This window comes from Molossus molossus, unplaced genomic scaffold, assembly GCF_014108415.1.
Source record: "Molossus molossus isolate mMolMol1 unplaced genomic scaffold, mMolMol1.p scaffold_m16_p_1, whole genome shotgun sequence".
Taxonomy (NCBI): Eukaryota; Metazoa; Chordata; class Mammalia; order Chiroptera; family Molossidae; genus Molossus; species Molossus molossus.
In genome coordinates this window covers 251266634-251291580 of record NW_023425344.1, presented here as the reverse complement: position 1 = coordinate 251291580, position 24947 = coordinate 251266634, and the positions used below count along the sequence as shown (strand labels likewise).

The following is a 24947-nucleotide window of genomic DNA, read 5'->3' as shown; positions in this document are numbered from 1 at the left end:
CTAGCCATAGGACTGGGAGCAGCCAGCCCTGCCTGGGGGCACCTACCGGACATGGGGCCAGGACATCAGCCCTGCCTGGGGGCACTTACCGGACCTGGGGCCAGGACATCAGCCCCACCCTGGAGACTCTGCAGAAGAGTCACCACTTCTAGGTCCCCAGCCGCTTCTGCCTGCGGGAGGCGTCGGGAAGTTACTGACCAGCAACCTGGCCACTACCCAAACTTCCTCAACCCAGGAGACCCTCCTGGCTCCTCCCGCCCAAACACACAGAACCCCATGTCTCCACTCGCATCCCCACATCTCTGGGGACTAGAAGAACATTACCCCCACCTCGGCCCCAAACGTGAAGTGTGTTCACCAGAGGAGTACGGGCATTTGCCGGAGGGGCAGAGGCTGTCAGGGAGGCCTTCCTGGAGGAGGGGGCAGTGGCCTTGGAGCACTAGTGGCACTCACAACGAGCAGGGCACTGCGCCCGTCATAGCCCGGCTGCCCCAGGTCGGCCCCCGCCTGCCACCACGCCCGCAGACCTTCGCCGTCCGCCTTGGAGGCCAGCCTGGGAGGGGAGCCAAGGAGGGGAGCCATCAGCCTGCTGCGCGCTGGCCCAGGCCCGCTGCCCACCTGCCTGCCGGGGTGCCCGCTGTGTCTCTACAAAGCCAGCCACAAACAGCTGACCCAGCAGCGCTGGGCCCTGGGGCAGGAGTCAGGAGTGGGGCAGCCCAGATCTGGCTCACCCAGTGGGGGTGACCGACTCGGGTCCAGGGTGCGCACACACACACGCACAAGCATGCACACATGGGCGTGCACAGGCGCTCGCACACGCCCGCCTGCGGAGAGCTGCGTGCCAGTTTCACATTTCACAACAGGCTCTCCCTGGGCGGGGCCCCAGAGGCCCATGAAAGTCTGAGGCAGGCCCCAGGTTCAAAGAGGGCGGGGGTGGGGAGAGCCCAGCCAGCGGCATGGGGGGGTCCTGGCCGGGAGAGGGGTCTGGGCCCTCATGCCCTGGACAAGAAGTTTGCAGCGGGCAAAGAGCCCCTCCCGGGCACTTACCAGGGTCCTCCTCCCCCCCGTCGGAGGAGCCCGCCCTGGCTCTGGGAACTGGCAGGGGAGGGGCCCACGCTAGGTGTGCTGGCTGGGGGAGAGAAGCTGCCCCCAAAGCGGCCCTAGTGACCCCATTCCTTGTCAGGAACAGCAGTCCCCAAGGTGGCACTGGCTAATTTCTGGGGTACATCGCACTGAAAGGCACCACCCGTCCCTGAAGGACCCCCCAGACTCCTGCCTCCCCACTAGACCCTGGGAAGGGTTGGCCCAGGGCCCCCCAAATCCAACCAAAAAGCTCCCATGGGACCCAGCTGACCCAGTTTCCCCACCTGTCAGTGAAGCCAACAAGGCCCACCTGGGGTGAAGCCCTGAACCAGTGGCTGTGGGCAGGCCCCAGGTTCAGCCCCAGCCCCTCCCTCCCGGGCCCCACCCCCTCACATCTGCAAGCCCACCTCACCCTGAGAACAGTGGGCAGGGGGCAGGTTAGTCGCAGGATTTGACCCCCAGGGACTGAAGACCAGGGCTGGGGGAGAGGCGGGGCCGGTGGGGTCTCTCTGACCCACCCCACGCGGGCCCCAGGGAGCCCAGGGAGGCTTTGCTGGCACGAGCCGTGGGTGGGGGGCGAGGGGCAGAGCTCGCTCTTCCTGTGAGCGGGTAGCTCAGCCTCCTCGCTCCCAGCCAGCCAGCCACGCTGAGATCCCTGTCCTCACCTGCTCCCCGGGCCTGGGGGCTCTGAGTTTCAGGGACGCACACCCCAGCCACTCCCAGCACCCCAACCCCGCTGCACCGCACAGGCCTCTGCCTCCCGCCTTCTCCACGGCCACCTCCGCTCCTTCCTCCGCCCTCCACCCTGCACCGCCTCAGACCCGCCTGCGGCAGCCCAGGTGGACACAGGAGCTGCTGGTGGGCGTCAGCGGCCCCAAGGGAAGGGGTCCCAGGGGATGCTCTCCACCCAGCCCAATAGGGCCCACACCTCCCTGTGCCTGTCTCCCTAGGCCGGCCGTGGTGGTCACTCAGGGCAACTGTGAGGTCCGTCGTGCTGGGACAGGCTGCCACGCCTTTGAAGCCCCACCCCAGCCAACCACCCCTCCCTGCAGGCCTGGCGTCCCCTCCTGGAGCCCCAGCCCGTGTCCCCAGAAAGGAGACATGCTGTGGTCTCACCTGCACAGCTCCGTCCCAGCATCCTCCAGCTCCTGGGCCGACAGGCAGGCCCCGGCTGCCCGCAGGAGCCCAATGACACTCCGATGCCTGCCGTGGGGAAGGGCACACTGACCGTCGGCCTGGCAGCCTCTGCTCAGACCCTGCAGGGCCTCAGAGCCTGTGCCCGGGGCCAGGAGCCCGCCTGCCCAGACCAGGCCCATGCCCCCCTGTCCAGGGCATCCTGGTTCCACAGGGCTGGGCTGTCAGTCAGCCCTGGCTGAGAGGCTCTCCGTCCGCCCCCCAGGTGTCCCCGGCCTATCATGGGGGCTGCAGCACTTCTGTGAGTAGCTGGGGACAGCCCGCTTTAGAGGACAGCCTCCACACCGAGCTGCCCAGTCCCCCTGCACACCCACCCTGGTGGGTGGGCCTGGGGAGCCCAAGTCAACTGGGCCCAGCTCTGCCCGTGGGGGTGGGGAGGGGATGAGACACGGGGGACAGGGGCCAGGCTGGCACAGAGCGGGGCCCGGAAGTCTGCAGGGGTCCGGAGACCGCACCACCTGAGCCAGCTGGGGCGAGTGGGCCGTTGGGGAGGTGAGGTGGGGGTGGGGTTCAGCAAGGCCAAGTCCGAACTGCCAGCTGCAGTGGGGGACGAAGACACTGGCCACATGCCCACTAACCAACCGCATCCCACACAGTGTCAGGGTAGACCATAAATCCCATGGTCACCTCACCTTTCGGGAGGCTGGGGAGGCGGGTGGGGCCCCAGGCCTTGCTCCCCACCCCACTGCACGAGAGCCCTTCTGGTGGGTGGCCCCTCCCGCGCCATTCCAGGGCACAGCAGGCTGGGTAGGGGATGAGGCTGGGAGACCGGTTTGGGGGGTGTTGAGACAGCCGGGCGGGGGTGAGGGGTGGGACGCGGTGGGGTGAGCTCATGGTGCTACCAGCCCACGCCCCAGGACGCACAGCCTGCAATCTCCAGCCAGATCCCCCGGAGGCGGGGTACACCCAAATAGCCCCTCACCCTCCACCCACCGCTAGGCCTGTTCTGAGGACCCCTGTGCTCACAGGAGCCTGGGAAGGAGGGTGTGACTCCATCACCCTTTCACCAAGGACGATGCTCCCCACCCCGGGGTTCACAGCAGAGGAGGGCACCTAGGGCTTGACCCTGACAGTCAGGTGGTCCAGGCACAAACATCTGCGCCCCTCACCAGGTCACTGGTGAGCACCCCCCAAGCTAACCCGGATCCCGCAGCCTGGTTCCCACCCCACCGCCCAGGGAACTGCTGAGGGGAGGGCGGGGGCTGCTGCAGACCCTGTGCAGGACTGGCTGCCTGTGGGGGCAGGAGGACTTCCCGAGCACGAGGAGCCAAGCGTGGGCCCCGCCCCCGACGCACGTGTCCACACGTGCACGCACACACGCACAGGCCATGGGGCGGGGCCCCGCCCCACCCAGAAGCCTTCTCAGCAAGTTCCGAGCCGGGAGCGACTAGAGCGTGGGCCCCAGTCCACAAACGCTCTGTCCACCTTGTGGCCACTCCCTCCCCAAGTTTGGACTGTCCGTCAGAGATGCCAGGGCCTGGGGGGGCCAAGGAGATGGGCACACCGGCCTCAGGTCCCCACGCCCAGGTCCCCGGCCCCCTCCCGCCGGCCAACCGCAGGGGAGAGTCAGAGCTGGGCAGCTCCGGTTGGTGACCACCAGCTTGTGCATGTTCTATTTCAGCACTGATCCTCACAGCCCCCCGCAAGGTGCAGCCCCCCGACATCTGCATGCGCATCAAGAAGCCCCAGCAGAGGCCTCTGAGTGACCACAGCCTCCAGCCCGGCTGCAGGGCAGGACACACCTTGACCCAGTGTCCTCTGCCCCTCCCTCAGGAGACCTCAGCTCGGCAGACCCCACTGGACACCCCCAAACACACCTCAGGCTGAGACCTTGCCTTTAAGAAGCAGAAGGTGGAGGCAACTTGGAGGACCTCCTCCCACTATTGTGCAGGCTGGGCTGTCCCCCAGGCACCCGTGCCCAGCCCAGGTCTGCACTGTGCAGCCTGCTTGACCCCTGCCCAGCCGAGCGGAGCGAGGGCTCCCTCTCCCCACCCCAGCCCACAGGTGTCCAAGACGATTTGGGAGCAAACATGAGATCCCTTAGACATGTTTGTTTGTTTCTTCTCTTTTTCCCTGGGATCTTTCTGGGCCCAGCTGGAAGGTCGCCCCCTCCAGACAGCCCTCCCCAGGCGGGGGTGGGCAAGGTGCTAGGAGGCAGGTGTCCGAGGCCCCACCCAGCTTTGCCCCGGAAGCTGTGTGACCACAGACGGCAAACCCACCGCCCTCCGGGCAGCTCCATCAGGCCCACCCCGCGTTGCCCCTGCCCAAATGTCCACCACAGCGCCCCGTACCTGCCCCTCACGGCCAGCAGCAGTGAGCTGAGGCCGTCCTCGTCTCGGGAGTTCACGTCCACCCCTCTCTGCAGGAGCAGGGTGACCACCCCAGCGTGGCCCCTCCGAGCGGCCACGTGCAGCGGAGTTTGACCACTGAAGTCCTGCAGGCTCAGGTCCCCGCCCTGGTGTGACACAGGGACACGTCCCCCACTGAGGAAGGGCTGGGCAGGGTCAGGTGGACCACAGGGAAGGGACAGAGAGGGTGGGGTGCACCCTGAGGTGGGGCTCGGCACGGCCACTGTGCCCCCTTAGCTGCAGTGAGGCCCCAAGCTGGCTGCCCAGCCTGGTGGACCAAGGCACGGGGGCATTAGGCCCCAGGGAAAGACCTTCCTGTCCCCCCATGAGCCTGGAATAGCTGAGGCTGGTCCCCAAGGGGTCTAGGGGACTCACCAGCTCTGCAAGGGTCTGCAGGGCCTCCAGGTCCCCGGCATGGGCCGCGGCACAGGCCAGGCTGGGTGTCAGGGCGTCTCGAACAGCATCCGTCTCCTGGGTGGGGGTGGCAGCACCTCAGACCATGCCTTTCTCGGGGGTTCACAGCACACCCTCGGGAGCAAAGCCCAGGTCATGAGGCCACCATCTGGCTGTCCTCACGAGCTGTGATCAGGGCTTGCCACCTGCCTCTGAGACCCATTTCTTGGTGCCTGTACCACCTCCAAGGGTGCAGGGACATAACTGCCACAAGGCACTGGCTTGGGGAGCATGGAGTGTCAGACCCCTCCCTGGGAAGAAGCCTACCCCACACGTTTCCAAAGTCCCCCCAGCGCCGGGAACGTGAGGGCCCTCTAGGAGCTCCCATGAAGGCCAGGGGTCCCAGCAGAGGCCCCGTGGCAGCCCCACACCCACGACCGGGCCGGATTACAAAGCTGCCGCCCACAGTCACCCTAATAACAGGCCACGCACATCCTGGTCTCTCATCTGACCCCCGCCCCAGCGAGCCGTAGCTAACATCACAAAGCTCCCCACGACAGGTCTGTCCCACGGCGGCGGTGCCGAGGGGAAACTGAGGCACGGGGTGTGACCCAGGGCAGCCCTGGGCACAGTGCTGTCTGTCACCTGTCGGCTCCCGTGCCGGGCTGGACACCTCATCCAGAGGCCAGTTGGGTGTGTGATGGGGTGCTGGGGTGCTGGGGGACTAATCTCCCCTGCAGGCCTCATCCCGCCTGAACCCCCACCCTAGACCCCGCGGCACGGCCTGGACTCCTCTGCCCTCCTGGGTCCAGCGGCCTGACGGAGAAGGGGAGCAGGAGCTCGAGGCTGGCGAGGCCGAGGGGCCGGGGCGCTCACCCCATGCAACCCCCGTGCTCAGAGATGGGAGACCCCTGAACAGGTGGCCCTTCCTTCCAGCACCAAGACCCGGGTGCTCCCCCCCTCATGAGGCAGCCTGCAGCCAGGGCCAGGGCCAGTGCTAATGGCCAGCCTGGCACGGCCCCTGGTGCCCCTCTGCGTGACCAGCCATGTTCGGGCCACCACTGACGGGCTTCAAAGGCTCCCCTAGACTGCCCTGGCCCCTCCTCACACCCTGCTCCATGAACCCCCACAAACCCTCCCAGTGAGGCCCTGAACCCAGAACCAGGTGGACCAGCCCGGAACCCAGCCACACCCGGTGGTTTCCTGCTGGTGCCCTGGAATGACAATGGCCGTGGTGGGCACCTGGCACACCCTCGGGACCCGCCCACTGGGAAGTACCTGGCGCAGGCTGAGGAGCTGGGCCACCCGGAGTCCCAGAGTGCCGCTCTGACGGGAGGGCCGGCGCTCCTCGGCCCGGGGCAGCGTCATCTCGCCCCGAAGGTCCCTGACCAGCAGCTGGGGGAGGAGCACAGGAGAGCAGGGTCCTGACTGGCCGCCCAGACCTGCATCGGCCAGGCCACTGGGCGGAGGCTCCATCCTTCAGGCCTGAGCGTGGTCCAGACCAGGTCCCGCAGGCTAGCCCTACCCTGATCCCTACTGGCTCAGGGTCCCCAGGGTCCCCGTGGCCTCTGCCAACCAGAGGGCCTAGGACTGACTGTATCTGAGGCCTGCCTGGGATTGTGGGGAAAGAGAGGCAATCTGGGAGCAGATTGGGGAACCCAGGGAGTGCCAGACCTGAGGCTCCCCAAAAGGTAAAAGGACCAGGGTCAGCAAAGGGTGCCGGAGCCTGGGCCTGAGCGGACCTTTGAACCACAGGGAGGCCCGTATCCCTGCCCCCTTCCCAAACCCAGGCACCCACCCCGGACTGGCCCCACTGCCGGCCGGTGTCACACCCCCAGCGCGGCCCCCAGGATCCCACTGACACGTGGCCCGAGCCTGTGCCCACAGCCTGGGGGTCGCGCACCTCCTTCCTGTCATCCAGGCTCAGCCCAGGCTGGCCCAGCACAAAGGACAGCTTGGCCAGGGCAGCCTCGGACATCATGTCGAAGCCTGGGACGATGCCGGCTCCGGCTGTGGCCTGCGGGGAGGGGCACAGCCATAAATGGGGTGCGGGGTCTCAGCCTGGCTCGCCCTGTGCCCTCAGCCGTCCCCTCCCCGCCCAGGCGTCCCTTCCCCGCCCACCATGCTGGACGCGTAGTCCGAGGTCACAGTGCCCCGCAGACAGTGGGTGCAGTTGAGGATGAGGAGGCCTCGCTCTGCTGCCTCCTGCAGCTCCCGCAGCAGGTCAGCCTTGGTGGGCCCATTCCCAGAGCCGAAGGTCTCCATGACCACGCCCTTCAGGGGAGGCTGCAGGAAGGCCCGGACCTGGGGGGCCGGGAGGGGATGGTGAGGGCCCTTGCTCCCCGCCCCAGCAATGGACCAACGGGCTGTCCTGCCGCTCCCTGGGGGGCCGTGCGCAGGGCAGCGTGGGAGCCCTGAGAGGGACCCCCATCCCTTTCAAGTGTTCGAGGCCCTGGCTGGCGAGGAGAGAACAGAACACCGTGGAGACGGGTCAGAGGAGGCGTGGGGAGTGGGCTGCCCCCCATCCTTCCCGCTGGCATACAGGGGGTGCTCCAAGCAGCCAGTATTTGGGGAAAAGCCTTGCAGCTAAACACACGCAGAGGTCCAGTTCCAAAGCCCACATCACAGGAAAGGTGAGATTGGGCCCCAAAGCCTCGGGGAAGGAGGGGGAAGGGTGCAGGTCCCCCCACCCCATGACACACGCAGGTTACAGGCACAAAGGGTGCTACGCAGTTATTCTCCGTGTGCCTGGGCCTGAGGCCGGCCTCGGGGAGATAGGAAGGGGCGTGCAGAAGGGGACGGGATGGGGAGGCAGGCGGGGCAGAGCCAGGTGGTGCAGGCACTGGGGAGCCATGGGGGGCATGGGAGCTGCAGAGGGCCCACGGGTGGGGGGCCGGGAGGGGGCCCTACCAGGGTGGCCTGGATCCCAGGGTAGAGGCGCAGCAAGCCCACGTCATGCTCCATGCTGCGGTGCACCACCAGCGGGCCCTCCGCTCGGACCTTCCGCACCAGCTCCCGGTTGACTGAGGACAGAGGGGCCGTGCGGGACCGTGAGCCACCTCGGGCCCAGCCCCAGCCCAGCAGCCCTCCAGCCCCTCCATGCTGCCTGGCTCCCTCTGGTGTTCTCAGAGCTTGGACGAGCCTTCGCCCATGCGCCGGGCCCACGGATGCTCTGGCTGTGCCGGGCTCTATGGGCAGCAGGGCACTTGGGGGCCAGAAGGACCCCGGAGCTCACACCCTCGAGGCAGGGGGAGCAGCGCACACACAGGAAGCACACGAGATGGGGCGCAGCGGCAGGGTCCCACGCAGCTTGCGGTGCTGGACCCCAGGAGAAGTCGGGGTGCATTCTCAACACTCGGCCTCACCTGCCCCTTCCTGGGCACCTACCATGCTGCAGCCAAGTGGGTCAGTGAGTGAGTGAGTGAGTGAGTGAATGAGTCTCTGAACCCCCTCACCTTTGGGGAAAGAAAGTCTCCATCTGATTCACCCCAAAGTCTCAGAGGCCTAATGTGTGCCCTGTTCTCCACACCAGGGTGGGTAATGGTGGGTCCCAGCACTGTGGATGGAGGGGGTCAGTGCCCCTTGAGCTCGCTGTGCAGAGGGGCTCCCCAGTAGCTCAGTCTCTCCATAACTGGAAGGCTGCTGCACCTCCAGGACTCGGCTCGGGTGGAGCATGGGGGGCTGGGCAGCAGGTCTGGCCTGTGACCCACAGGAGCCCAGTGCCCAGCACCAGGCCCACCTCAGCCCCTGGGCAGCCTGGATGGGCAGAGGCAGAGATCGGCGACCCACCGGCACCGCCCACTGTCAGAGCCTATCCAAGGTGCCGTAGAGACCTGGTCCTGCCCAGGGAGACGGAGGCCTAGAGAGGGGAGGGGCTTGCCAGGGGTAGCCCAGAGAGTCAGGCCCAGAGGCAGGAGGGGCGGGTTCCTGGTCTCCACCCAGGCTGCCTCCACCCGCACCCTGGGGCGGGGAAGCCTGCTTGCCCCCTGCTGGACCTGCCAGAGCAGTTCACACGTGATAATAAACTGAGAAGCATCCCAGACAGGCTGCTCTCTCAGAGGAGTCGGAGGGGCGGGGCCCTGGGGTGGGCAGCAGGGAGGAGCTGGCCAGGCTGAGGCCAGGAGACCGGGGCTGGGGCATCCGTCAGGCCTCCTTTGACTTGGGTCCCTCTGCCCCAGCTGGGCAAGCAGAAAAGACAGCCCCGGCTGACCCCACGGGGGAGTTATGGCGACAGAAGGTTTACAGAAACGAAGAGGACCCACGCCCCCCACAGATGGCCCACCCCGAGAGCCATGGAACCCAGGACCTCCGCCCATCCAGGGGCTGGCTGTCCCATGACCAGAGGCCAAAGGGAGGAGGGACTGGAGCAGGAGCTTGAGGCCAGGGCTTTCCAAGAGAGGACGAGGGCTCCTGGAGGCCTGGGGTGGGGCGCAGGAGCCTGAGCCACGGGGCGGGTGGGGGGGTAGGGCCAGGCCCCGCCCGCACCAGCGCGGCCTCCTGCAGGGCTCAGTGCTGCATCCCCAGCCCCGTGCCCTTCCTCTGCGGAGGCCTCCAGAGGGCAGTGAGGACACAGAATCCCCCGAGAGGGAGCTCAGCTGGTGGTATCACCCTCCGGCTGCCTTGCTTACACCCTGATAGCCCAGGGGCCCAACAGCCACACCCTGGGTCTGGGCACAGCTCCTTGTTTCTCAGCACCAGCTGCCAAACCGGACAGGCCTGGGCGGGCGGGGCCGGGTTCTCACACCCGCGCGGCACCCCAGCCAGTGGGAAGCAGTCAGGGGATCAGGAGCCTAGGGGCCGAGGGGGCCTCTTCCCTCGGGCCAGCCTCAGCTCTGCACCAGCCAAGCTGCTGGGCCTGGCAGAGCAGGTGCCCGTGGCCTGCCCGGGCTTGGCGAGGCACAGCCAGGGGCCCCCGGATCCTGCAAACGCCTCCACACCTGCCAGCGGGCTTCAGCCCCGGAGGCCCCACTCCTGAGCTCCAGATAAGTCATGACTCTGTCATCACGGGGGAGGACCTTACCCCGAGCCTTCCTTCCTCAGGTGGCCTGGGGTGGCCCACACAGGGCAGGAGGGGCTGAGCCCCACCACCCAGCATGGGCAGGAGAGCACCAGCATATGTGCCGCCGCCTCCAGGAAGCCTCCTGGACTGCTCCAGTCCTCAGCAAGCAGGAGGACCCTCACCTGGCCCCCGAGACCTAGGCATGCTGCACACATAAGAGGTGCCCTGAAGTGTTCTGGGCCTCGCCCCTTGGAAGACACTCAGGGGAACAGGCTGGGTGGACTGGGGCTGGGAGTGTAGGGTCCGAGCACAGGAACGGGCATCAGTGCTCAGGGCCAAGCCAGTGCCTCCCTGTGTGGCCCTGCCCCCTCCACCTCGGTTTCCCACCATGGGGTCTCCTGCCCTGGCTTCCTGGGGCCCAGGACCGACTGCCTGGCAGAGGGACCCAGGCAGCCAGCAGGGCCTGCCCTTCCCTGTGCCTGATCCCACAGCCATGTCCTGACTTGAGACCCAAGGGCTCTGGGGACTTCCAGGGTCACGTGACCAGCCCACGCCTTCACCAGCTAAACCTGAGTCCTCCAGGGGTTCTTCCCTGGCCAGGCTCGGGGCGCTGCCCCTCCAGTCCCCTGCAGGCTCCCCTCGGCCCAGGCAGAGGCCCGTGTGGGCCAGCAGCGCCTCTGCCGTTCGGAGGGCTGGACCCTCCAGTCAGGAGTCCAGCCAGAGAGCCATCGGGGCCCTGTGCATCCCACACACGCAGTCCCCCCCGAGCCAGGGTCCAGGCCCCAAACTCCCCCACAAGAAGACTGGCTCAGCCAGGCCTGGCACCCCCTGCCCTGGGCCCTGCCCAGGGACCCACCGCTGGGGGAGGGTGGGGCTGGGGACAGGTGCTCCAGGGCCTCTGGCTCTGTCAGGAAGTGAAGGGACAGGTCAGGCTTAAGGTTGTTTTACACACCGGGGCCTGGTGGATGGCGAGGCCCCTGGAGAAACCCACGTGTCACAGAAGCATGCGGATGCTTCCGCCTGTCCCGGAGGGGCTGTCGGGGGCTGGGTGGGACTTGGAGCTGGCCATGCCCGCCTCGGGCCCCGAGGGAGTGGGAGACCCCACAGGAGGGCAGATATCGGGGACTCTCCCTGGACCATGAAGGTGGCCCTTAGTAGACAAGGACAGAGCTCGGGGCCCAGAAGCCTAGTTGGAAGCAGCTCCCACGCCCAAAGCAAGGGGTGGGGATACCCCCCTGGGAGAGTCTCAGGACCCATGAACTGCTCGAGACAAGGAGTTCTGGGCCTCCTGCCAGGCCCAGGGGACAGAGAGAGAGGTCCCAGGGACCAAGATGTCTGGCAGAGCCACAGTCACTGAGAAGGACCCCTGGGCTGGGGGCCACATGGCCCAAGAGGACCCACATGGCCCAAGAGGACCCACAAAGGGCAAATACCACAAACCTGCTCCTCCTCTGGATCAACCCTGGCCCGAGCTGGGGTTACTGCAGGAGCCCCCCACCCGACAGCCCAGGCAGCCCACCCTCTCCAAGCGGCCCCCTGGCTCCTCCAGGCCCGGGCAGAGCCGAGCTGTGCGCCCCCCACCCCCACCCGGCTCCCTGGAGGTGCCCCTTGCTGGCCCCATCACACCCGCTTACTTGTGACCTCAGCGCCCAGGACAGCCAAGGGCGGCAGGTTGGGGGAACAGAAGGCGGCGAACCTGCGTGTGTCCACCTTGGTCACCCGGGTACCCCGAAACAGCTGGTTCTGGAAGAACAGGCAGACCTGCAGGGGGGGGCAGCATGAGACGGCTGATCCCTTCTGGGAAGTCCCCTCCCCTGCCCTGTGGGGTGGGGGGGTCATAGCCGATCCCTGCGTCCTACGTGCGGAAAGATTCGGAGGGAAGCCGAGGGAACTACGCGGGATCCACCTGTTTTCGTGGAAACCTACACGTGTAACAGAACCACGTGTGACGGGGAGGAAACCTCGGGCTAGCACGGCCTCTCCGGGAGGGAAATGGGGGCGGCTGTTTCCTTCTGCTTTCTGGTTTTTCATTTCTTCTCTGTGGTGCGTGTGTCACTCACAAGGTGAAGGGCAGCTCTTTGAAACCCGACCCCGCCCACACGCTGGGGAGGGGTACCTCGGGGATCACGTACTGGCCGGCCATGAGCAGGGCCCCCAGCAGGTTCTCCCGGCCGTCGTTCCACAGCTCGTGGATGGGCACCTAGGAGAGGCCGCAGACAGGAGCTGAGGCCCAGCCCGGAGCCCCAGCCGGGTCTGGGAGGGAGGAGGGCTGAGGCAGGCTCGGGTTGGTGGGCACGGGGTCTGGGGGACCTGCTGCAGGAGAACAGCCCCTGCTGATGACACCAGCCCAGCCCCCCCATCCCCTCTGCTCCCCCTGCAGGTCCCCACACTGGGAGGAACTCACAATGGGCCTCCTGCCCACCCACCCAATGACTACACCCCTGCCAGGCCCAGCTCCTTGGTCCAAGGCAGGAGCTGCAGGACTGAGCAAGCAGTTGGGACCCGCCTGGGCCCCCAGCAGCCCCTGTGGCATCAGGAAGGCCTGAGCCTAGAGCCTTGGTCCTCAGCCGCCAGCCAGGGTTACCTGGGCACCGGTGAGGATGACGGTTTTCTGCAGGTTCTCCAGCACAAAGGACAGCACAGAGGCGGCGAAGGCCATGGTGTCGGTGCCGTGGATGACCACGAAGCCGTGGTACTGCTCGTAGTGTCTCTGCGGGAGGGGTGCGCTCAGGCAGGCGGCCCCTCGCCGCCGCTGGCCCCCTCCTGGAAACAGGGCCCGGGCCCCTCCACCACCAGGAAACGGAAAGGCCCAGATGCAGAGTGGGGTGGGGGTCGGCGCCAGCAGGACCCCGGTCATAGAAGGCCCTCTCTGGAGACCAGCGGCTGCCTGGAGTCCCTGCCGCAGGAGGGCCTCCTTCCCTGCCGCCAATGTGAGCCCACGGCGCCATGGGTCTCCCCTAGGCTTCCTGGTAGTATCACCCCCAGGCGATGCCCAGTTAGGACTCCCAAGGACACTGGTCAGTAGGGGATCAGCCAGAACCCAGCTCAGCTCTCCAGAGAGTCCCTCGCTGAGTGGCAGCTGCCCCGGGGCACAGGAGCAGCGTGGGGAGCGAGCTCTTGAGCCTGGAGGGCCAGGCGTAGACACAGCGATGGGCAGGAGGCACAGCCTGTGCTGAGAGCCGGCAGGTGACCTGGGCAGGTGGGCAGGAAGCTGACTGGCAGACTGAGAAAGGGTCCTCCCAGGCACAGCCCTCCCAGGCATGCTGGCCAGCTCTGCAGGAGTGAGGGTGGCTGCAGGGGCATCCTCCAGCCACCACCTCCTGGAGGGCACCACGCCTGAGCCTCGGGTGGTAGCAAGGGGCCCGGTTAGGGAGCCCAGGGGTCCATTATTAAAAGACCAGCAAGCTGGCCAGGGAACTGCAGAGCTGAGCCACAGAGCGGGCTGGGGCGCCATCTGCTGGCGACACAGGGTTCAGCCACAGACAGGGCCACCAGGCTCCAAAGGCCCTTTCTGGGTCCTGTGGGGGCTGGACCCTGCAGCCAGGACATCAGTCGTGCATGCTCAGCAAAGCGCTCAGACACCCCGTGGAGGGAGACTGCCCCCGACAATGGCCGCAGACATGCCCACTGGTAGCTGGTGGCCCCATTCAGGGACATAAGGACCAGGCCCAGTGCGACACACATTGTCCTAGACCCTGACAGTGAAGGGGAGGGGGGCCTGTATGATGAACCTCTGGGGAGCAGGTGAACAGTGGGCCTGGAGGATGGGAGGGCCCTACCCTGGAAAGCCAGGACCAGGGTCACTCAGGATGGGGGTGGGGCAGAGAGGACAGCTGGTGGGGGGCACTCTGGCCGCAGGAAAGGCTGCATGCATGCTCGATGCTGTAAGCCAGGACACCCGCCTCGCAGGGTTCTGCACCCATTTATAGGTCCTAAATCCACTAAGACCAGGGCTGCAGGGTGGGCGCAGGGTGGACAGAGGGGAAAGAGCCGGGTGTGGAGTTTGTCAGGCTGCTGGGAAGATCACACAGCCCGCCCAGGCTACCACCTGGGACAAACCAAGGGTATGAACAAACCAGATCCACTGTCCAGGCACTTTTCCTCTCCCCGGGAAGGACGCGAGCCTCACTGCGCACCCTCCCCGTGCTGGGGGAAAGGGCGGCAGAGCCCCGCAGCGGAGGTGTGACCCGAGGCTGCAGACCCCACCGCAGACCCCAGGCCAGACCCCAGGGCCCTGTGTGCAGGCCTTGCCCAGCCCACTAGCCCCACCTGACTCCACAGTCCCTCCCACACGCTGCAGCCCCAACCAGCTCCACAGCCCCGCCCAGTACTCACAGCCCCGCCCACACTGCAACCCCAACCATCTCCACAGCCCCGCCCAGTACTCACAGCCCCGCCCACACTCTGCAGCCCCCAACCAGCTCCACAGCCCCGCCCACACTCTGCAGCCCCCAACCAGCTCCACAGCCCCGCCCACAGCCCCAGCCGCATCCACATTCCCAGGCTACCTCAATGATCTGGGCAATCTGAACCCACTCAGTGATGGTCATGTCACAGGAGTCGAAGAGGGGTTGGCACTCCATCACGGTGTAGATGATCCTCTGGTCGGGACTGGCTGGCCTGCGGGACGCAGAAGGGCGGCTCCCACTCTGACCCCTCCACCCTCGGCCCCCTGTTCCCCTCTGCTCTGCAGGGCCCCTGCACCTGTGTCCTGGGCTCTGCACATCCACACACTCTCGGCATCCTGAGTACAGGGCCCAGCCTCCCCCGGACCAAGTCCCCAGGAACAGGAGCCCTAGTCTCTGAGAGGGACCCAGGAAGGGTCAGGAAGGGTTGCTCCAGGGCAGAGTGACCTTCCCACCAGCTCTGAGGGAGGCTGGGCCCAGCCTGGATGAGCCAAGGGACAACCTGGGAGGAGAGCAGCCGGCAGGAGGGAGGTCATTGACCAGGAGGGCGACTCCTCACCCTGCCAGCTGTGGAGGGCACCAGGCAGCCTGGACGGAGAGCTGAGAATAGGAACCATTCGGCTTCAGGGGAGAAGGGGCCAGCTGGCCAACCCACCCCACCCCAGCTGGTGGGGGTCTGAGGCTCTCTCAAGAGGGGACTTTGGTCAGTTTAAAGTCATGGAAATGGATATTGGTGATGACCTCTTACAAATGGCTGGCCTGGAATCCCTGAGACCACAGCCAGCTTGATGGCCCTCCCCCAGGACAGCGGGCTGTCGCCCCTGCCCGAGACCCCGAGCGAGCCCACACTCACGGCAGCACCAGGGTGTCCTCTGGAAGGCCACAGGCCCGCGCGTGCTCCTCATCATGGAACATGGGCAGTGTCCTCAAGACAGCGGCCAGGCCCCTCCCGGGGACCAGCACTGCAGGCAGAGGGGCGGGTGTCAGGGGCTGGCTGCCACCACCAGCTCCCACGGCCACTGGCCCTCTTCTGTGTGGGGGCCAGGCCTGGGCGGGGCAGGGACCAGGGCTGGCCCAGGTGAGCGCTGGCCCTCAGGGAAGTCAGAGGCCGGGCCTGCAGCTGCCACAGGACCCCCTCTCCAGGTGAGCCCAACTGAGGCTCAGGGCCTTGGCCATCTCGGTCTTTTTTTCACATGCCGCTCTTCTCCTCCCACACCCACAGACACACTGTTGGCTCTGCCAGGAAGTCCTCTGCCCCTGCCCTTTTCTGACCTCTCAGGTTCTTCGCCCCAGCTCAGGGCACCACCTCCAGGAAGCCCTCCTTGATGTCCAGGCCCTGGTGCCCTTCCCACATGCCCTCCAAAACCCTGGTTCTCTCGCTGGACTGTGTGTGACCCCTCTGGGGTCCAGGCCAGGCCCCATGTCCCAGAAGCATGCCTCTACGGAGGCCCTGGCAGACCTGGTGCTGTGTTCTAAGCAAACCCTCAAAAGTCACAGGTGTGTCTCCTGGAAACAAATGACTCCCCAACACCGGCCTTCTGTCCCACATTGCTCCCTACAAGCACATGACCTTGGGCAGGCGGCTGACTTCTCTGGGCAGTCACCCCTCACCGAGGTTCCGCCGGGCACCTCCCTTGGGCCTGGCTGTGCTGGGCACCCGGACACAGCAGTGAAGACAACGAGCCCCCCCAGCCTGGGCTGAAACACGTAAGACCTTCAGGACCGGGCCTGCTCCCAGCCTTGGGATCTGCGGGGTGTGTCAGTCCCCTCTGCTATGTGACCAAGTACCTAAATTGGGCAGCTTAAATCATCAGCACCGCCCTCTGGGGGCAGGGGGCAGCGTGGCCCGGCTCACGCAGCTATTGACAGAGGCAGTGCCCCTGGAGACCACTGTCCTTGCTGCCTGTGCACCTCCACCACTCTGGGCTTCTCCGGTCGTCCTCCAGGCCTGGCCCCTGGCTCTGTCTTCAAAGCCGGCAGCTCCGTCTGACCTCACTGCCTTTAGGAGCCTGAATGCGTCTGACCTCGCCCCGTCTTCCCCAGGCTAGGGGCCAGGCTCTCTCCTTCCCTGGGGCTCAGCAACTCAGCTCAGGCCCCCAGCCCTCAGCCCAGCGCTCAGGCCCTCGGTAGCCAGCCCCCAAGGCCCCCCTGCCCTGCAGCTCCCCTCGCCCACCAAAGGGTGCGTCAGTGTCCTCTTGGTATGGTCCTGACCGCTTGGCCGCAGGACAGGGCAGTGCCGCCACCTGGAAGGTGCACTCACCAGGGTGCACTGGTGGCCAGTGGAATAGACGGCGGATCCAGCCTGGCTCTGTCTGACCAGCTCCCAGGACACTGTGTGTCACGAGGGGCTGAAGCCCATAAGGGGCCTTTGTCATCTCAACCTTTGTTGATCCGTATTCCTGGAAACAAAGGCTTTGCTCTGTCCACTCTCTCGCTTCCCATAAAGGCACGTTGGTTTGCGTCGCAACAGAACCTACCGTCCAGGCCTGACAATGCACCCTTTTAACTGGAAAATCTTCTAAGTTGGAAACAAAGAAACGTTTCTCTTAGAAAGCTCTCCTGTGGCTACAATAGCTAGTCATTAAGATTCCCTCAGCAAGATCCAAGGACAGAAGTTGGAACAAAAATTAAAGTCTGCTCAGACCATGGCCTATTTCCTTCCCATATGTGAAAATCAGGACGTTGCACATTCAATTGTCGCTCACTGGAAAGGGTCAGTGATGTTTTAAAGGGTAAAGGTAAAAGTCCCCAAAAGGTGGAAACTGTGGAAATTGTGTTGCTTGCAGGACCTTTGCTCAGCCTTCTGTTGAGTGCGGATAAGGACTATCTGGATCGTCCGCAAGGCAATGGATCACCCGGCAGATACCAGACGAGATACCAGACCAGTCCTACTGCAAAGTGGACAATGGGCCAGACAAAGTACATCAGCAGGAACTGCCGGAAGCTAAAAGTAGGGTATATAACTGACACCCCAACCCTGATTCGAGGCTGACCCCTTCTCGGCTCAGCCCGCCTGCACCCGGGCGCATACAATAAAGCCCTTTTGCTCTGCATTGGCCTTGCATTGTGGATGTGACCTCCCGCCGGCTCAGACCTTTTATCTGGTCCCGAAACCCGGGATGTCTGTGAGGATCCCACGTAGGGGGCAACCGCGGGACCCCGAAGTCCTCCGGGCCTCCTGTCGGACTGGGATCGGTCACATCCTCAGCCGGATACCGGACCTCCTACTTTCCTGCCCATCCTGCACCAACACCGGACACTAACTCACGGGTGAGTGTTTTTTTGCCTACTGGTCTGGTTCTCCAGCTGTCCTGTTATCCCCCGTCTGGGACATGAGAGCCAGGTCTCTCGATCACGTCTGTGTGATCGTTCCTCTCGAAATCCAGCGCTGGTCGGGACACGCTCCTCGGGACAGGCTCCCTCAGTCACCATACACCTAGGGACGCCTGGCAGAGGTGAGTTGCACGTCTCTCTGCTCTAGGGGAGGAGCGGGGACGCCTCCTTCTTCCTCTAGTGTATCTGTCAGACCGCTAGGCCACCACATCTCACACCGCGGCATGGGACAACACCCCTAGGCTGTCTCCTAAAACACCTACAGACCCTAGGGCAGGCTCAGGACTTACGTCCCAAGCGACTCATTTTTTACTGCAACACTGAGCGACCGCAGTACAAATGAGACCATGGGTCCCCGGAGCCTGAGAACGGCACCTTCGACATTCTCCCCGACCTAGACAATTTCTGTCGAAGGCGAGGAAAATGGTCTGAGGATCCTCACATCCGGGCCCCTTTGCGCTCAGATCACACCCCTCTTTATGTGATTCTTGCTCCTCCTCCCAAATCTTCCTGCCGCACTCTAACCCTCCGGACCTCGGACCTCGCTCCTGTTTCCTGCTTCGACCCAGCGATCTCCCTCCACCACCTCCTCCCTCAGCCCCCTGGCAGGGCCTCCTCCTCCAGCCTCCTCTGTGGGCCCCCGCCCCACCCTACCGGCACCTCCTACTCCAGCTCCGTCTCTCACACGCGATCCCTATCGGTCCCCTACCTGAATGGCCCCCGAGGGAAGTGGCGGGAACTGAAGGGATTGTCAGAGGTCATGTCCCCTTCTCTCTCTCAGACTTGTCCCAAATAAATAAAAGACTAGGATCCTTTACTGAGGACCCCACCAATTATACTCGGGAATTTGAGTACCCTACCCAGTCCTATGATCTAACCTGGAAGGATATTCATGTTATTCTCTCTTCCACCCTTAATCCGGAAGATAAAAACCGAGTCTTGGGTTGGTGCCCAGGGCCATGCTGATAATCTGAGCCGACAGGCCCCCACTGCCCGGTAGGCCCGAAGCAGTCCCTGGCCAGGACCCCAGGTGGAACTATCAGGACAATGAGGCAGGTAGAAAAGTCAGAGACCACATGGTAATATGTCTCATTGAGGGACTTTAAAAAGCCTCACACAAGGCCGTTAACTATGAAAAGCTGTCTGAAATAATCCGTCCCCTCGAGGCGGTAGGGCGAGGCAGGGCATGGGCCGCGGCCTGCAGTGAAACACCACTACTTGGTGAGGGGGTGCGGAGGAGGGGGGAGCCCCAGGGGCTCTGGCGACCCACTCCCCTAGGGACGGTGCCAGGTGGGGAGCTTGACTGGAATAGCACACCTGTCACTCGGCAATGCAGGTGTCCTAAGGCGATCTCAGGGAGGACAGAAGCCTCCCCTGGAGCAGAAGGGCAAAGGCTCCCTTGATCTTGATTCTCAGTACGAATACAGACCGTGACAGTGGGCACCGCATATAATATCTCTCGCTGTAACCTCACGAGGGGTACCTGCAATCTAACTGCTCACGATGTGTCTAGCCCTGCAATGGGAGTTTGTACGTGCGAGAGCAGAGGGACTTGATGCAATACCCAAAAATCATACCAGGGAAATTGGTCACCATCCAGGGTACAGTTCTGCTGGTGGCACTAGCCCCCCCCCCCCATCATGGTTTAATCATTCAAGCCTTACTGTGGGTCTATCAAACACCTCCCTAGGCCCAAATGGGACTGGACTGCTTTGCGTACCAACAGGAATGATGTTTTTAGGCGCACTAGACATTTCTGCCCCTAGGAGAGGAATTGCTATTCAATGCCTAAACCCAGAAAAACAGGGTGGCTTATGGGCAGAAGGATATGTCACCCCCGCCAATACCTTAATCCACTCCTTCATCCCTAATTCAACCTCATCAAGCCCTGAGCCCAGAAGCCATCATAGGGCAAAAAGGGGAGCCGGACTCCTCACAGCAGAAGTCAGAGCTGCAATCACCACTGTGGCCTCGTGGGAGGAATTACTTATGATGCCATGACAGCAAAAAACGTACCCGCCACCATGGCAAATATAGGTAGAGATACAGGTGAAAATGTCAAGCTTCTTTCAAAATCCCTTGACTCTCTTGCCTGCATGGTAACAGATAATCACACTGCACTAGACTATTTACTGGTCAGAGAAGGAGGTCTATGCATGATAGCAAATACATCTTGTAGCTTCTATGTTAACTCAACTGGCCAGGTCGGGGAGAGGACACAATGAATTCTAGATAATTCCTAGTGGCTAAAGGAATTCAGTCAGGATCACCCAGCCCAGTCTACCTGGACAAGTATAGAGGCAGCCTTGCCTAACCTAACCTAACCTGGCTACTCCCCTTCATGGGGCCCCTAGTAGTAGCCTTCTTACTATTGATGGTTGGACCCTGCCTCTTGCGTCTGATTACTAGGTTTGTACAAATTCGACTGCAAAGTTTAGTCAGCCAGACAGTTGGACAGTTGTTCTAGCACAGGTAAAAGGACCCTGTCACCTCGTTCCTCAAGTTATCTAACAAATTCTTTTAAGGGGTCTATGACCACCCCACACCTGCAGGAAGTACACAAAGAGAAACTTCACCCCTTTTTCCGTTTTATCACCATTATCAGGTGGGAATAAAAGGGCTAGTGAGGTTTTAAAGGGTAAAGGTAAAAGTTCGCAAAAGGCAGAAACTGTGGAAATTGTGTTGCTTGCAGGACCTTTGCTCAGCCTTCTGTTGAGTGCGGATAAGGACTATCTGGATTGTCCGCAAGGCAATGGATCACCCGGCAGATACCAGACGAGATACCAGACCAGTCCTACTGCAAAGTGGACAATGGGCCAGACAAAGTACATCAGCAGGAACTGTCGGAAGCTAAAAGTAGGGTATATAACCGACACCCCAATCCTGATTCGAGGCTGACCCCTTCTCGGCTCAGCCCGCCTGCACCCAGGCGCATACGATAAAGCCATTTTGCTCTGCATTGGCCTTGCATTGTGGATGTGACCTCCCGCCTGCTCAGACCTTTTAGTGACCAATCGAAGTTCTCTCTCATCGATGTGTCTAATTCTCTCTCCCTCTCCGTTCCTCTCTTTCTCTCAAATCAATAAAGAATACATAAATTAATTAATCAATTAATTAATAATAAAAACCAAAGGAAAAAAATATCCTCGGGTGAGGATTAAACAAACAAAACAATTTTTTTTTTTTTCTGGGTGTTGTGATAGTCTTGGCTATATGTGATTTCCCTCATCATTCTAAATCAATACCCATTTTTCACACCTATGTCTGATTTTGTAAATTGTATTATTTTTCTTAACAAAGGCTGCCCAGGCATCAGGCCCTGCAAATCCAGAGCCCACCCTGCCTGGGCCTCGTCCCTGCAGGAACCCAAGTTCTCAGACACACTCCTCTGTAAGGGACAGTTAGCCTCTAGGACACCAGGTCCCCTGGAACCACTTGGAGCTGAGACCATAAACACGGGGACTGTGAGCATGCGGGACCATGTTCAAGAAGGTCTGGGCCCGGGACACAGACACCACATTTCGGTGACAACCGTTGGCTGCCAGGCCCTGCAGCTGCCTCCCAGGCCGCCTGGCACCTTGGGCTGCCTGGCCCAGAAGCTCTGCTCAGCCTGAGGCCGGTGGGGCTGAAGTCTGGGTTCCCTGGCCTCTGATGCTGCCAGCCTGCCGCTAGGGTACTGGCTGTTTTGGGATTCATGATGCCCCTTGACCTGTGACATCTTTGATGAACTCAGGAAAGGAGTAAGCCAAGGGGTGTCCCCAGCTGCCACCTTCCCTGCCCTCCCCTCGCTGTCCTGACCTTTGGCAGGGCTTGGACATGGGGCTGTGTGCCCTGCAGGCCACTGTTTACCAGCAGGCGCAGAAATGCTCTCAGTGGTGACAATCCAAACAGCTTTGCTGTGGCCAGGCCCACTTCCCTCACTGCCCCTCAACTGCCCACTTGAGGGCCCCGCACACGTCAGCGGTGCCAGGTCAGTTAATCATTGACATCGACACCATCCTGATGGGAACCCCAGGGCAGATGGGGCCTGCAGTCCCAAGTTCATCAACCCCCACCACTGAGCTCAAAGGGCAGGAGCTTCCCTGAGGCCCCCAGGCCTGGTCCTGAGTCCCCGCCTCGCTCCTTCCCTGGCCTAGGCGCTGCCCTCCTCTCCGAAGGCAAGAAAGGGTGAACACAGCCTGCGTGTCCCTGAAGACTGAGCACCAGACACACCTCAGCAGGCCTGAGGACCTCCCCAGTGTCCCTCAGGGTCAGGGGCCACACAGCCCTGCACCTGGGTTCCCAGCTGCTCCTCTTCCTGGGGGGCTCAGGGACCAGGTCTCTGGTGTCTTCCTCCTTCGTCCCTGGGTCTTAACCCCTGGGCTTCCTAAAGCCTTCCTGAGTGGGGATGGGTCCGACAGCGGGGTCAGGCGGAGTGGCTAGTTCCTTCTGGAAGGCGCTGCCGGATTCCAGAGGACAACGAGCCCTGCCCCAGGATGAGAGTGCCCTCTGAGACCCCAGGGCTCAGGAGACTGGCGTCCCCTCCGGTCCCCTGCCTCCCCAGGGTGAGGTTGGCTCCCGGGCCTGACAACCCAGCAGCCAGAGCAGGCTCTGAGGGGCCTGAAACTCTGCCCCATGGGCCCCATTTTCTTGTGCTAAGGCCTCTGGTTCACCTTCCAGATATGTGACCTTCGAAGCCTCTTAGGGAAACATAGAGCCACATGGTGTAGACGGGGCTGCGCGTACTGGGAGGGGCTGTGGAGATGATTGGGGCTGCAGTGTGGGCGGGGCTGCGCGTACTGGGCGGGGCTGTGGAGATGGTTGGGGCTGAGTGTGGGCGGGGCTGTGGAGTCAGGTGGGACTAGTGGGCGGCAAGATGGGGACACAACGCCAGCGTCCATCTTGTCCCTGTCACCTGGTCCCTGGGGATAATGTGCTGAGCTCAACAGAACTGCAGGGCAGACAGAATGGACCGAGCCCCAGACGGAGTGGGCAGGCCAGCCTAGAGGTAGCAGTTGCCCTCTGCCCCCAGCCCTCCCAGACCCAGGCTCAGGGCCAGCAAGTCAGGTGCTCACAGCCATGTGGCCCCCAGCAGGCTGCCTTGGTTCAAGGTTGGCAGCTGCTGGTTTAAGGTTGGCCCCCTACGAGATCCAAGCTGAGGGACCAGACCCCACCACAGACCCCAGGACAGACCACAGGCCCTGTGTGCATGCAGCAGCCAGCGAGCTGCCCAGATCGGAGACGTCTGTGGCTGCCCAGGGGGAGCCATCGGCCGGGGTGTGGACAACCCTGCTCCAGGTATCTGAGGTCTTCCAGGACAGGGCTCTACACAGGCCTGAGACCTGGGGCCCAGCACACTGCAGGCCTCAAGAGTGTCTGTGAACTGACCATTGGGTGTGGCTGATGGACTAACAGGGACCGAGGGCCAAGAAGCAGCTGTTGGAGGGCAGAGGGCATGTGAGTAGCTGCTCAGTGGTCAGGGGTTGGGAAGGAGGGAGGAAGGGGCAGGAAGTGGCCCAAGGACTGGCAAGGGCACAGGAGAGTGTCTGTTAGCTTCCGGAGTGGGGTGGGGGCAGGAGCTTAGTTCTGAGGCAGGGCGGAGGCTGTGGCAAAGCCCCTGGAAGGGCTGCTGGGAGCGGGTCCGAGTGGTCGGATGCCCCGGGTGTGACAGGCACCTGGGGTAGCTGGGAGGAACCCTGGGGAGGAAGAAGGTGGCGGAGAAGGACCAGTGCCCATGGGAACGGGACCCCTCAGGGACAGTCAATGTGTGGACAGCAGAAGAGTGGGAAAGAGGTTCAGGAAGGCGGCTGAGGGTTTGCCCTGGCCCGCCTGGGGAGGGGCACCCCCATCACAAAGCCCAGAGGAAGGAGCCTGAGACAGCCCGGCATTCTGGAGGCTCTGCCCACCCCTGCTGGGCTCCAGGCCACCCAGCCTGGGTCCCTCCCTGAAGGCAGCACCCCTGCCCCAGCGACCTATGGACTGGGTGCCCTGGCCTGTAGCCTCACTCCCATACCGAGTAGTCAGTCCTTGCTGACTCTAATCAGGCCAGTGCCACAGAGGCAGAGAAAACAAAATGTCACAAGTCCCAAAGCCACCTGTACATGTCTCGGCAGGTGTCAGAGCCCTCGGGGCCAGGGGCCCAGGCGCTTAGTCAGGCGGGGAATGGCTGGGGAGGTCCCATTACAGCCGCTCAGTGGTCCTAGGGAGGCTTCTCCTCGGGGAAGGGGTGCGACCGGTCTCCGGGAACCACATCCCAGGGATCTAGGGGCCGCCCCGAGGGCGTGCACCACTGATGCGCCCCTCATCCTTGCCCTCCGGTGCAGGCATCTGAGCAGAGAGGGCCCTTTCACGCCGGGGCCCCCGGGGAGGCCGAAAGGCACAGGACCACCGCATCCCACCCCGACCCCGGGGCCACCCTCCCGCGGGTCGCGCACTCACCGCCGTGCTGGCTCCGCATCCCGATGGTGCCCCCGGTGTAGATGGCCAGGAGCCGCCGCTCGGGCCCCACCGCGCGCGCCATGCCGGGCCAGGGGACCACGGGGTCACTGCGGGAGACCCCAGGGGACCTCGGGAACCGGACTGAGGGGAGGCGGAGGAGAGGGCCCAGGAAAGCCCGGGGCGGGCGGGGCCTGCTCGGAGAGGGGCGGGTCCTGTTGGGGGGCCGCGATGCACCCTCCTGGGGGCAGTGCCTCTGGGGACACGCGTGGAGCTGGGTCTGCCCTGAGGGTAAGGGGAGGTAGCAAGGCCGCTTCGGGGAGGGGAAATCTGGGGGCGGGGCCTGCCAAGGCGGGGCGGGGACTGAGCCTCCCTGTTTGACCCCAGTTCCGACTCTGGTAGTGGCCTTGGGTGTTTGCATATCTGTGACAAAGGCGCAAAGACAGTGGGTTGGAGGGCCGTGCGGTGCCCCAGCAGAACCAGCGCTGCTGACCACCCTCGGTGTCCCCTCCTTGGGGCAGCCAGGAGTGAACGAAGACCCCAGCCCGCCCCTGCACCCTGTCTAGAAGGGCCCGAGGGGACCTCCAGGGCGAGAGCCCACGAGGAAAGCGCAGCGCAGGCTCGGTGCGCACGGATTTGGACTCTGCCTCCCTCCCTGGGCGCCAGAACCCGAGGCCGCACCGGCACCCCCTGGGGATCCCCACCTGCTCCGGAGAGCAGTGTGCCTCTGGAGAGGGCCCTTCCGTGTCTGACTTTGAGTCCATGTAAATTACTCTG

The 24947-nt window shown here is 63.5% G+C and overlaps 1 protein-coding gene across 1 annotated transcript; it reads right to left on the bottom strand.

The window, feature by feature from the left end:
• Positions 1-24255, bottom strand: ASPG (asparaginase). The gene is made up of 16 exons (XM_036251527.1): positions 24174-24255; positions 15277-15385; positions 14526-14637; positions 12602-12727; positions 12134-12217; positions 11652-11778; positions 7929-8041; positions 7140-7322; positions 6922-7035; positions 6297-6413; positions 5001-5096; positions 4569-4732; positions 2200-2286; positions 454-553; positions 90-170; positions 1-42 (listed from the first exon to the last, which is right to left on the bottom strand). The coding sequence occupies exons 1-16, from the start codon at positions 24253-24255 to the stop codon at positions 1-3; spliced, it is 1737 nt and encodes a 578-aa protein (XP_036107420.1).
• Between the last annotated feature and the right edge of the window lie 692 nt (positions 24256-24947).